This window comes from Herpailurus yagouaroundi, unplaced genomic scaffold (assembly GCF_014898765.1).
Source record: "Herpailurus yagouaroundi ecotype Mexico unplaced genomic scaffold, PumYag 162, whole genome shotgun sequence".
NCBI classification, from domain to species: Eukaryota; Metazoa; Chordata; class Mammalia; order Carnivora; family Felidae; genus Herpailurus; species Herpailurus yagouaroundi.
Window position 1 is genome coordinate 1,275,598 of NW_024412403.1, and position 13,619 is coordinate 1,289,216.

A 13,619-nucleotide genomic window follows, 5' to 3' on the forward strand; every position below is an offset into this window, starting at 1 on the left:
CCATGGCAGGTGCTGGGTTATGACACGTGTGGTCTGTAAGACAGGATCTGCGTGGATTCTTGAAGAAGCTCCGGGACTCCCCGCAGCTTCTTCCTCCGAAACAGCCGTGGGGATGGGGTCCCGGCCCCGCGAGCCCTCGGATGCCCCAGCCTGCAGGTCCCCCTGTGCGGTAGGGACGCACCAGCACCCACTGTGCTTGCCCAGGGCCCCGAGACAGCCCCGAGGGGACACTCCCCGAGGTCAGGACCCGCCCGGTGAGGGCAGCCGGAGGCCTTCAGAGGAAGGGAGCCTCCGGCATTTCATGGCACAGACGGCATGTGGCGCGACCGGTCCTCGGCAGGGGTCACGACCGGGGGACTCCACGGCCAGGGCCGGGTGACTTGCACCCACCCTTGAGGAAGCAAGACCGGCTCTGCTCTGAAAACGCCTCTTCCTGGTCCCCAGAGGCACCCGGGAGCCTCAAGGACGTGGGCACAAGCTGACGTTCAAACACACAGTCAAGATGCTTCCCGCAACTGTCCGCCCCACGTCTGGCAGGAGCTCCCTGGTGACACCGTGCGGGTCAAGGCACTCGGGGACCGGCGTGCCCACGAGGCCGGAGGGCCCGGAGCTGGACATCAGGCCTCCCCTGAGGCCCCAGCCACACATGCGGGAAGGCCCCCTGGGACCCGTGAGCCCCGGCCGGGCCCCCCCCCCCCCGACATCCCTGTGCCACTGAGCGCGAGAGGGTGGAGAACACGGAGAGCCAGCAGGGGAGCTCCTGCAGGCCGCTCGTGCCCTGGCCCGGCCCGCCCACCCCGCACAGGCTGTGGCCCAGTTCCTCTGCCGTCACCCTAAGCAGCCGGCCGGCCGGATTTCCCCAGGGGAGCCTGGCCGGGTGTGGGTTCCCAGTTCAAGTACTGCGGACCGTGGGGTGGATCCGCCCCGGGGCTGGCCGCTCGTCTAGCCCGCTGAGACGGGACACAGAGCTTCGGCACTTCCCGCCGCGGCCCCGGCACTGCTCGGATACGTTTCCACGGGGTCTCTGTGCTCCCAAAGCAACGGTTTGCCCCCAGGCACCCTGGTAGGGACAGGAGCTCGGTGGGTGAAGGGGCAAGCGCCCAAATCCGACCCGCGTCTGTGGGGACGCACAGCCCGTCTGACCTGGGCACTGCCGTCGGGCACCGCGCGCCGACGCCTGCTGTGAGCGGGGCCCTGCTGGGCGCGCCTCCTAGGACTGCTCCGGCCGGCGCGGGGCCAGGGGGTCCCCAGCACCCCCTGTGTGGGTGGAGCTCAGCACTCTGCCTGTCCTCGATGTCCTTGGGCCCCTCGATGCCCAAGCCCCGGGCCGGCAGGAGCGGAGGGCGCAACACTGTGGTGCAAATGCAAACAAGCCGCCTTTCCCCCTCCCGCTCGCTGTTTTGGGTGTCGGGACCTGGGCGAGCTCAGACTTGGCCTCCAGAAACCTCCTCGCTGTAAGGCCCGCCCACCCTCCCTTTGTGTCTGAGCTACAAACCCGCTAGTACTCCGCGGCCCCTCCAAGCTAACGGGGAGGCGTAAACAGAACATCAACGTCACCCCAGAGATCCAACGAGGGGTTAGACTCAGAAACCGAATTTTAAATCCCTGGTGACAGGAGTAAGAGGGCGCGTTCCCGTGTCCCCCTGGGAACGTGTCCTCAGGTCGCAGGGAGCCCCTGGAGTCCCCCGTGCGTGTGCACCCGTGCGCTCGCACAGCCTGTCGGGACAGGGTCCCCCCAGGACTCACGGAACTCACCGACTGCTCCCTGAGAAGCTCCCGGTTCTCCTCCAGCCCGCTCCCGAAGTCTCCAGACACCTGACAGTCGCAGGAAAGAAGGAGCCGGTGACCGAACCCCGTCCCTGGGTGGCGTCAGCAGGCACGCCGATCAGAGCAACTAGGACGCCCCTCTGGGAAACGGTGCGGCCGCCGGCCACACACACGGAACCGTGAAGAAACACGCTCCTTCCTTCTGCCTCGTCATCCCGCTCCTGGGACACTGTCCCGGGAAACAGCCAGAGGAGAGAGGCCCCGCGGAGGGGGCTCCGGGCACAGATTTGTCAACTCAAAGGCCACACCGGGGGACGGCCTCACAGAGCTGAATGAGGTGGCCTGTGGCCACAGGAAACGTGAGCCATCATATCGTCCCTGCCCTGGTCACTGCACGTGGCTGACGACCTCGTTCTGTTCGCAACCGTGCGGTCACTGGGGGCATTTTTGAGATCTGGATTCTCCCTGGGAACACGGACTTTCCTCCCCTTCCGTCCCTCACACGCCCTGGGAAGTGGATCTTCTTAGGTCCCATGCACACACGCTCTCTCACACATACACATGCACACGCATGCTCTCAGACAGACGTGTACATGCACACATGCTCTCTCACACAGGCACGCACACACGCTCTCTCCTCATACAGGTGTGTGCACGCAGTCTCTCACGTAGGCACGTACACACACTCTCTCACGCGTGCACACAATGCTCTCTAATACAGGCATGTGCACGCACACATGCTCTCTCACAAAGGCACACGCATGCACATGTTTCCTCATACAGGTGTGTGCACGCACAGTCACTCACGTACACACACCCATACACACACGCACACACATATGCTCTCTCACAGGCACACACATGCTCTCAAACATGCACACACACTCTCATACAGGCACGTGCACACACACGCGGTCTCTCACAAATGCATGTGCACGCACAAACAGGCATATGCATGCACAGTCTCTCATTCACGCCTGCACACACACATGCTCTCTCACACATGTACACACATATGCTCTCTCTCCCAGGCATGCGTGCACGCACACTCATACATGCACGCACACTCTCACACAGGCACACATGCTCTCAACATATGTATGCACAGAGACGCTCTCTCATACATGCATACACGCTTTCTCACAGGCATGTGCACACACACACGCTCTCACACATGCACACACAGTCTCTCACAGGCACACACGCACACCCTCTCACACATGCACCCTCACACATACGCTTCCACACGTGCATGCACACACACATGCTGTCTCACGCAGACGCATGTGCACATTTTGGCCAAGGTGACCGTCATCAACCGTATAACCCAACCGGCTACTCTAGGGATGCTTTTGACACTTACTCCATGTTTGGTATGTGTTTTTACGTGGAAAGTTCTAGGCAGGGAACGAATGCTCTTTCTGATGTTACGGGTAAATGAAAATGTCCCAGGTTCTTGGTACCCAAATGACATCCTCCAAAGGAGGATGTCCTACCACTTTGGGGTCCCCAGTCCCCACCAACCCTGGGCCCTCCGCCCGTGGTGGGGGGCGAAGCAGGGTGGGGCAGGGGGAGGGAGCTCTGTGGAGCCCGGCCACGGCAGCGACTCACCCCACCACTGTCCTCGTCGTCCTCCTCCAGACAGTGCAGGGGGCTCACCCGGGGGTCTCCGCGCACCCTCAGCTCCGCGATCCTTCCCTAAAGGCAGAGGGAGAGAGCCGTCACCGTAGGCCCCGAGGCAGTCGGCACGGCCACACCGGCACCAGGCTCGGAGCCTGGCGCTGCTGAGGACCTCAGCGGGGTCACGGAGCCGACCGAGGTCCGGGACGAGGCCATCTTGGAGACAGGAGGGCCCTCGGGTCGCTCCCGCCGGGGCTCCAAAGGCACTTGCGTGAGGGGACGGGGAACGGAGGCCGCTCTCCCGGTCAGTGCCACATGAGGCAGGGTCGCCAGCGCAGACGTGGAGGGACGGGGCCTCGGGGAGGCGGTGACGGGGACGGGAGAGCCGCGCGTGGTCCCGGCTATTTCGGGGAGCGGCAGAGCCCGTGACTGAAAAGCAGCAGGCAAGACTGAAGAAGCCCCGGGGCGTGAGCAGCGCGGCCCAGCGGAGTCCGTGTGGCGCTCGCTGACTTTCGAGCCCTGAATCGGCTCGGCTGAGACCTCGCCCTCAAGCACGAGAGGCCACCGGGGCCGCTTTCTAAAAGGTTTCCCTGCCTGGAAACGGTGAGTGTCCACACATGTGGTTTCTAGTATTTTCTTTGTTTTTTACTCCGCATTTAACCCACTGGGATTTTCTCCGGCGCCTTTTTCCCAAGTAGAAACCACACTTGGTCAATCCTGAGATGTAATGGAAGGGCCTGCCTGGGTCAGGGGTCGGCAGAGCTTCTCCGTAAAGGGCCAGTTTGGGGAGTCTGTGCTGCCTGGTGCGCGCCCGCTCGGCATCGGCCACGGCCAGCACGCGCAGGGCTGAGCGCGGCTGTTCCGAGTGTTACCGACACCGAAATGTCATCGCGTCATTTCCACGTCGCAAGTCTCCTTCCGATCCGCCCATCTCAATGTGTCCAACAAAGCCTTTGTCACCTGCACAGAACAGGCGATGCCAGACGGGCCCACAGGCCACGTGCTGACTCACCTCACTTGTTGTGTTTATTCCTCCAAATCACCTTCAGACTCCCTCCATCACGTGACCCCTCGATTCCCTGGCCTTCGTGCTCCACACCAGCAAGGAGCACGTGACAGCAAACCAACAACACCCCAGCGGGTCCCCAGATGAGCCCTGCTTGAGGGCTCCACTTGCTTTCCAAGGCCGCCTCCTCCAGGAAGCACTCTTGGATCTCTACCCAGGGCTGTGAGCACCTCAGGGGCCAGTCCTGCCAGACTCCGTACTCCCGGCTCCACTCCCCAACTGCTGACAGTGAGACCTGTGGGGCCGTGTCCCATCTCCGTGTGTGGCTATGTGTGCGTGCCCATGTGTGTGCTTGTATGTGCTGTGTGGGTGTGTGCTCACAAGCATGTGTGTGCACCTGCCCCTGTGCTTACGCACACGTGCCCTTGCACACACGTGCTCATTCAGGCACATGCACCTGCTCCTAGGAGGCCAGTGAGGGCGGTCGGGCCCAGGCGGGACTTGGGTGGAGGGAGACCCTCGGCTCCAGTCACCGCGAGGTCCTCGTTTTCCCAACGTGCAGGGGAAGGAGGCAGCTGAGGAGGCGGGCGGGGAGCAGTCGGGACGCGGGTGGGTGATCTGTGCTCTGTGCACACACGCGGCGTCCTCCTTTGCAGGTATGCACGAAAGAGCCGCCATCGCGGGCAGCTGGTATGACTCAGGGCCACCAGAGCGGCCACCGGCTCACAAGCTGCCGTGGGGTGCGCCAAGTGGCAGAGGGTCACTTCCTGCAGCTGGGCTGACTTCGGAAGGCGGTGAAAACGTGGCCGTGGGCAGGACCACGTACCTCATCCTCACTGTTCTCCCACCAGCCACAGCGTGTTCTGGAAGACCAGAGGCAGGAGCTGCCCGTGGCTCCGCGGACAAAGCCCAGAAGGAAGCCGCCCTGGTTCTCAGTTGGACTCAGGATGGTCATCAGTTCCAGAAGGTTCTTCCGGGCACCCGGGAGAGGACCAGCACGTGCCAAGTGATGTCCAGGCCTCGTGGCGCTCCGAGGCAAGCTGACAGACGGTGGGCGGACCATGGGGCTGAGGGAGCCGGGGGCAGGGTTGCTGTCCACGGGCCTGTCCCCAGGCTGCTAGGTGGCCTCACTGGGGGAGGGTGGTGGTGGCATCCTTCCGGAAGCGTGGAGCTGAGAACTCCATCTCTTTAAGGAAGAAGGTGACCCGGCACAGAGAGCACGGTCTCAGGGGCCAGAGATGTTTCAACCACGCCAACAGTGGCCTGCGTCTAACCCCGAACCCAGCAGGCCACCCCCACCGCAGCCACTGCTGCCCCTTCAGACCCGGAGTCACCCTCGCCGGTCCCTGCCTCCTCCTGCCGCCGTCCCCCAGGCGCAATGCCGCCCTGCAGCGTCCCGGCAAAGTGCAAGGTCAGAGTGGGGCCCAGCCTTCCTCACAGTGGTCACCGGGGAACTCACTGCAGAGCCATCAGCGGGACTCAGGGACGGCCTGCCCGACCGCGTGGCACAACTATTGAGAGCTCCTCCCTGTGGACCGTGGCGGGGGGAGGACGGGCAGCACAGGGACTGGCCGCAGGCAGGTCCCCGGAGCTGGGCCCGGGGCGAGAGGAAGTCCGCGCCCGGGTGCAGGGAGTCAGCTATGGACAGTGCTTGGTATATCTGAGGGACAAGTGTCCCTCCCTTCAAATCCTTAGACGGTCCAACCACCACGGAGGGTGGCCAAGCCACGCGGGAGAGGTGTGTGAGCGTGTGTGAGAGCTTTGTGTGGATGGGTTATCGTGAGCACGTGCGTGCGTGTGAACGTACACATGTGTGCGTGTGAGCAGATGTGTGCATGCAGTGACAGCACGTGAGAGAGCGTGTGCCAACGTGAGGCGTGTGCACAAGGGTGTGAGAGCAGGCGTGTGCCCGTGTGCATGAACGTGTGCACATATGTGTGCATGCAGTGAGAGCCTCGTACGAGAGCACGCGTGTGCATGTAAACACGTGTGCGGGTGTGGTGAGAGAGGGGTGTGCACGTGAGCACAAGTGTGCAGACCAGGAGCAGGGAGCATTGCAGCGAGGCCCCTGTCCATCCACACACACAGGTCAGAGGTCAGCACTGGCATCGTGCTGGGGATGCAAGTTCTCGACCTCAGTCCTGTTGAAGGAGGGACAGGGTCGCCCAGGTGACCGAGTTTGAAGACGCAAGGACAGCACAGGGCGGGTGTTAAATTCTAGAAGGTCGAGCTCTCCACGGGGCAGCAGGGTGCCCTGGGGGTGGCGGCCATGAGGGGAGGGACGGGCGCTCCCGGCAGGTGGGGTCAGGGGGCCAGACCTCCACCGTGACCGTCCCCACAGACCCGTCCCTCGAGGCTCCGAGCTGCCAGCAGCTGAGGCTGTTGGCCGGGCTGCCCGCGGGGGACGCGGCAGGGAGGGCAGTGTTGGCTCCGGCCGCTGCTCCGGGAGCCGCATGCGCTTCCCCGGGGACACGTTTAGTGGGGAAGACGTCAGTGGTGCAAAAGCCACAGACACACTGCAAATATCGGACGGGCTTGGAAGCAGACGTGGAATCTGGAGACGTCTCACTTTGTTAACCGTCTGGAACGTGTCCCGTCGCTGCCACGCTGCCGGCTGCGCGGCCGAGTCGCACAATGAGAACCCCGTGCTGCGCACGCTTGTCACTGAGGTCACTGGCCGCGGGCTGCCTCCCTGGGCCCCCCAGATTCTCGGAGGTGGCCTTGACCCGGCCTCGGGGCCCCGCCGGGAAGCGCTGCATCCTGGTCGCGGGCGGGGGGGCCGAGTGAGCCCGTGGTGGGGAGGTGGCTGGTGGCGCTCCGGGCTGGACTCCCCCGCCCTGTCACCCACGCCGGCTGCGCTGTGGCTGCCCCGCTTCCTCGGGCCCCGGCCCCGGGGGCTCCTGACCGCCTGCTTGCGTCACCCTGGCCGCCAGCAGGACACCATCTGCTTCCTCTTGGTTCCTTCTCGTGGGGTCGCATCCGGGCAAGCGCTTCCATCACAGGCTGCTCCTCTCTCTCCCCCAGTCGTGGCAGGAAATGGCAGGGATGCGGCGGCATCACGTCGAGGCCCTCCTACTGCGCGTCACGTCAGGTGAGCACGGTACATGTCGTAGGAGGGGTGTCGGGCGGGGGATGGCAGTGACCGGGGCGCCCGGCTCTCCCTCGCTCAGGAGGGGCGGGTCTGGGTGCTGGGCTTGGGGGCCACGGGCCCCTGACGACACTTTCCCGGCCATCCCGGGCGTCGAGCCTGCCGTGGCTGCGGGGCACCCTCCTGGCTTCAGTGGACGGGGCGCTTATTTCTATATAACGTGGCCCACAAGGCCTCGTGCGGGGGGAGGTCCCCGTCGAACAAGGTAGGTGAGCGCTCGGCATGAGGTGCGGCGGCTGGAGCACAGCCTCCGGGAAGGCAGGGCCGCGTCTGCTCCAGGGGTGCGGCGGGGGCACCCGCAGAAGCCCCCCGGCGGCCAGGGAGGAGCTGCACAGAGCGGGAGAAGGGGGAGCAAGTCGAGGGAGACGCGGCCGCAGAGCTTTAGAAACGGTTAAAAAAATTAAAAGGCACACAACGGCCGAAAAGGTTGGCAATAAGGCAAGCACTGTCCGAACCGCACGGAAGGCAGGACTTCCCAGTAGACGCTTCCTACCAAAAGTGACTCGAGAAGAAGAATAAGCCCGGAGAGACCAGTTTTTCTGACCAGAGGCAAACAATCAAGGTTCTGTCCGGACCCGCCTGGACCTCCTGGGAGGGGCCGGAGGAGACGCCGCCCAGCTTCCTCCCGGCGCCCTAAGCCCCGAGCTCGCTTCTGCCAAATCTTATAAATCACGTGACGTGGGTGATTCTTCTCCAGGAACTTCAATTCAGAAAGTCTGCAAAACCCGCTGCTAAACCGATTTGTCTCCTGTTCTACAAGCTTCTCTCGGCCAGCTGGAATCCGTTCAAACACCCACACAGAAAATTCCTGAAGCCTCTAGTCCGTGGGGACATAAGGAGACTTGGCTCAGGTGCATGTGACACAAGCGAAGTCAGCTGGAAGTCAAGCAGCCACCCGGGGCAAGCAGGCCACAGCCCAGCGCCGATGGAGGAGCCTACACCCCGCTCCAGGAGTCCTGTCTTCCTAACCTTCAGAGACTTGGCCACGATATTATACGCCATGGGCATCTTCTCCCACCATGGGTATCTTCCACATAAACACTTTAAGTATCTCAACGGTTTTTTTTCAACGTTTTTTTTTTTTTTTAATTTTTTTTTTAATTTTTGGGACAGAGAGAGACAGAGCATGAATGGGGGAGGGGCAGAGAGAGAGGGAGACACAGAATTGGAAACAGGCTCCAGGCTCCGAGCCATCAGCCCAGAGCCCGACGCGGGGCTCGAACTCACGGACCGTGAGATCGTGACCTGGCTGAAGTCGGACGCTTAACCGACTGCGCCACCCAGGCGCCCCAAGTATCTCAACGGTTTGAATAAAAAAGTGACATGGTGAAAACGCAAATGACAAACTGAGAGCTAAAATTTTAAGTGCACAAAACCAAGGACCATTTTCTTTCACATATAAAGAGTTTGTAAAAGTCAGTAAGAAATTATTGAACCCCCAAGACCAAAGTGCAAAGAACATAAATGGGCCAGTCACAAAAGAAGAAATGCAAATAGCCAAAAACCATGTAAAAAAAAAATCTAAGTCTGTCTACACTAGCAACCGAGAAATGCAAGTTAAAACACCCAGACACCATCTGCCTATTTCAAGTGGCGAATGTGTTTTGCACACGTGACACGCAGCCCCGACGAGGCACAGGGAGGAGGCGCCGGGCGTCCTCACCCACGACAGTGGTGACCCGGGCAACCCTGTCCCCACCCGCACACAGGCAGCCTTTCTGCTGAAGTGTTAGAGACGTGGGGACACACGGGACGCTTTTTTGTCCTCAGCTTCCCGGGAAGTCACACAACAAACAGCCAGTGGACACAGCCCCCGCCTCGACAGACGGCGCTCTCTGACTTCTTTGCAGTTAATCACGTTTGAGGATCAAAGCGAAAACACAAAGAGGCCCAGTTTCGTATCAAAGTCCTGCTGGCTCCCAGACCCCAAGGGTTAAAGTTCCTGCCAGAGGCGAAAGGTCAGCTTTCAGCACCCAAGTCACCAGGACTTAGAACAACTTTCATGAAGCAGCCTTTCTCTAGGCAATAATTAACTTTCTGTCCCCCGGGGACACGGCCCCTTTCAGCACACACAGGGGCCCCTGTCTGGACCGCTGAGCGGGGACGCTCTAGCCGCCGGCTGGCTCCAGTGTCAGGGTTTGGGGGTCTGTGGGTCAGTGCCCGTGGAGGGTGTCCACGCGACGTTCACCGGAGGCAGGGAGTCCGGCTCAAGTTTCCAACAAACGTGGGCGCTGAGGGCCCGGGAGAAAGACCCCTTCCAGGCTCTGGGACCCGCCTGCCCCCAGAATGAAAGGCCGAGGCCAGGCCTAGGGGTGGGGGCTTCCCCGAGGACATGGTGGGACCGCCACGAGCCAGTTGCCCTGGCGAAATTCTGCCCTTGCTGCTCGGAAGCTGCGCTGAGGGCCTGCTGAGCAGTTTGGTGAAAATAAGGTCATCGGCACGTTGATGGGGCGGATGAGTGCGCCCTCCAGGGTGCAGCCCGCCCCCACAACAGCCCACGCTCAGGGCCACGCCGTGTGCACAGCTCACAGAGCTGGGCCGGGACGCTGACTCCCGTCCGCCCCGTGGGGCAGGGAGGCCCGGACCCCGGGGTCACCGCGGGCACCACGCACAATGGAGGGGCTCTCGTGTGCCGCAGATGGGGTCCAGTTGGGAAGGGGACGGTGCCGGGGGGCCTCCGAGACTTCCACCACATCCCCAACCGGGGCGTGCACTCAAGCGGCCGGCGGCCCCGCCCCGCGGGCGGTCCTCTCCCGGGCGCTGCTGCACAAGGCAGGAGGCAGACCGTCCCTTGTCCCCGGGGGCCAGGCCCCCACACCAGGGCCGGTCCCCACACCAGCGGTGGCTGTCGGCTTACCTGGAACTTGCTGGGGTCTGCTCCTCCAGCCTGGGCCACGAAGAGGCCGGCGCCGGGCTCCAGCTCCAGGGCCCGCGGGGAGCGCACCAAGGGCACCCTCTGGAACAGCTCGCAGTCCACGAACAGCGCCACGGTCGCGCCATCCACGCTGAGCGCGAAGCGCGTCCACTGGCCGGTGAAGGCGGGCAGGCGGAAGCTGGCGGCCGTGCGGGTGCGGGTGGCGCCGGGCTCGGTGTACAGGAGCTGGATGTGCTGCTGCCCGTCACGCACGGCCGACAGCTTCACGCCCACGGAGACCACCGCCTGGGCCGCGTCCGTGATGGCGAACAGCACCCCGGCGCCCTCGGTGGCGGGCCGGACGTGGAAGAGCAGTGAGAAGTCGCGGAAGAACGGGCTGGGGAAGTGGTACCGGGCCACCTGGCCGCTGTTGGCATCCGGGCCGAAGACGAAGGCCGGCCCGACGTCAGGGTCGTCCACCTGGGCGACCTGCTGGGGCGGCGGCTCTCCGAGCAGCTGCAGGAGCCCCACCTCCGTGCCCAGGCTCTCTGCAAAGAGGAGGGAGACCCCGGTGAGGCTGCGCGTGGGAGAGACCAAGCAGGCAGGGTGCCAGGGGGACACTGGGTCACGAGGGGCTCCCCACCCGCCTGGCACCTGCCCTGCTTCTCCGGGCACCCTCCCGGGGCCGGGGCTTGTGGCTCACAGGCCCAAGGGGGACGCCACAGGAACCGCCCCAACCAGGGGGGCAAGGATGCGGTGGGGCAGCCCGCTGAGGGTGCCGGGGGCTGCGCCCCATCTGCGCCCCATGCTCGGGCCCCACTCCACCTCCACGACCCCCATGCCCACCCTCAGACAGCGGGAACAATACTCCGGCACCAGTCGAGGCACCTGCCCGGGGTGCTGACTGCATTACAGAGGAGAGATAGCTGAACGCCAAGCAGCTCCCTGTGGTTTTACTACGTTACGAACCGGCCTGGAAACTGATCAAAGCCCTGGGGGTAGAAAATCAGAACGGGAGGCTGGGCCGTCTCTTGGAGGATCCGTCCTGGCTCGAACCAGTCCTGTGTCCTGCGCCTGCTCGTAGGCGAATCCCACTCAAGTGCCCCAGGTTTGTCGGGGGCTTCCCTCCCCTCCCACAGTGTCCACGCTGCGGTGCCACAGCCACCCTGACCCGGAGAGGGGCCACGTGGTGGATGAGCCACTGGGGAGAACCGTGATCGCCTTCACCAACGGATGCTCACACTGGACGGCCCTCCCTTCTCTCAAGCACCCTCTTCCTCGGTGTCCTAGAGCACGTGAGCTCTGGTCTAGGCTGGGGACACGGCCGTGGTGCCCGGTGTTGTCCCTCATTTCTCATCCTTCCAGGTGGGACTGGAGGCTGCTGTCGGGGCGGGGGAGGGACACAGGCCCTGCTCTCCACGACCGGGTCCTGGGCCCCAGCAGGGCCTGACTTGGCCACGCACCTGTACCTGCCTGAGCCTGCAGGTGTACAACTGAGGAGAACGCCTCCAAGGCACGCAAGCCTGACGACCTCGGACCAGGAGTGCCACCTCTCTGTCCGGGGAGCCCGGTCACCGCCGGACACAGGAGGGGGCGCACACCCGTTCAAGGAGACACCTATACGTCGGGGGCTTCCTGCATGCACACCCACTTTACCAGGCGGAGCCCAGTCCCCGGTGGTTGGAGCCACAGTCCAGCCAAGGGCCCCGACCCAAAGCCTTTTCTCTCAAGACCCCCACCTACTGTCCGGGTGTGGTCGACCTCCGAGGTGTGACTCACACGGGGGAGACGCTCTTCTGGGAAGGGGCTGCCGACGCGCAGATGTCCCGAGGACCGTGGCGAGCGAGCGTGTGACCGTGCGCACGAATATGTGTGCGTCTGTTTGTGTGTGACGGGGACCTGGGGTCTGTCCCTGAGCCGCAGGGCCAGGCTGACCTGGGACTTCCCAGTCAGAGCAGGGGGAAGAAATGCTGAACCCCAACTTCCTAAGGCAAGTTCTGTCTTTCAAAGAGCTCTTTGAGAACAAAGAACGAAAACAGAAGAGAGGCAGACACCACCCACACGAGGACACGCACTTTGGATTCCTGCCAGGCCTGGCGCTCCCGGGCAGGGGTGGGCCTCTCCACTCTGCACGGGCCTGACGTCGCGCCCGGTAGGCAGCACCACCAGCCAGCCGGGGCTCCCCCGAGGCTCACCGGCAAGACCCTCATGCCGATGGGAAGTGGGGAGCGGGGGGGCCCTCCGGGAAGACACCGGGCTCTGGGAGGACAGCGGTCCCTTGGCGCTCAAAGACAGACACTGCTGGCCACCAAGATGGTGGCTGCTGTGATCGTCCCTTCACGTCAGAAGTCCCCGGGGCCTGAGGGTGCACCCAGGGAGATGTTCTGAGATGAAGAAAACCGGACTCTCAGCGGCCTGTGTGCTAATGGCCCTGCTGTCCTGACTCAGCTGTCCTCAGAGTTACACGTGGATATGCCCACCACTGCCCTTCCTCCCGGGCGGCTAGAAGTTCTCCAAATTAATTCAGAAGGCAAGATGCACCAGCCGCTGTTGTCCTGGGCCGAAAGACAGCAGCATGCTACAGGGGCAGCCCCGTGGAGACCAGCAACTCACAGACGGCTCCTTCTTTCTCTCCGTGAAATGCCTCATGGTTCCCATCGGAAGTAAGCCTCTGAAGGCCGCGGCCCTAAAATCACTGGAACTAATGAGTGGAACTAATCTGTGATTATAGCAAGGTTATGAGATACAAGATTAATATACAAAATTCACTTTCCTCTATATCAGTAATGAGCAAGCAGAATTTGTAAAACATAATACCATTCACATTAGCATTCCCACAAATTAGTTACTTAGGTGTAAATATAACAAATATATGTACAACATCTACATGAGGGAAACTATAAGACTCTGCTGAACTAAATCAAAGACCTAAATAAACATAGAGATATTCCATGTTCATGGATAGGAAGACTCAATACTGTGAAGATGTCAGTTCTTCCCAACTTGGTCTGTCTGTAGATTGAATGTGATCCCCATCAAAACCCCAGCAAGTCATTTTGTGGCTACTGACAAACCGATTCTAAAGTTTATAGAGAGACAAAACACCCAGAATAGCCAACACAATGTTGAAAAAGAACAAAGTTGGAGAACCGACACTACTGACTTCAGGACTCACTATAAAGCTACAGTGATCAAGACAGTGTGGTGGTGGAGAAAGGACACAC

The 13,619-nt window shown here is 62.1% G+C and overlaps 1 protein-coding gene across 2 annotated transcripts in view; it reads right to left on the bottom strand.

Moving 5' to 3' along the window:
- COL18A1 (collagen type XVIII alpha 1 chain) overlaps positions 1-13,619 on the bottom strand; it is a 94,163-nt gene that overhangs the window by 28,709 nt on the left and 51,835 nt on the right. For both annotated transcript variants that reach the window (XM_040483727.1, XM_040483726.1), the window contains exons 3-5: positions 10,399-10,943; positions 3,379-3,465; positions 1,756-1,815 (exon numbers count right to left, since the gene is read on the bottom strand). In XM_040483727.1, coding sequence (XP_040339661.1) covers positions 1,756-1,815; positions 3,379-3,465; positions 10,399-10,943 — 692 coding nt within the window. The remainder of the gene's footprint in view (positions 1-1,755; positions 1,816-3,378; positions 3,466-10,398; positions 10,944-13,619) is intronic.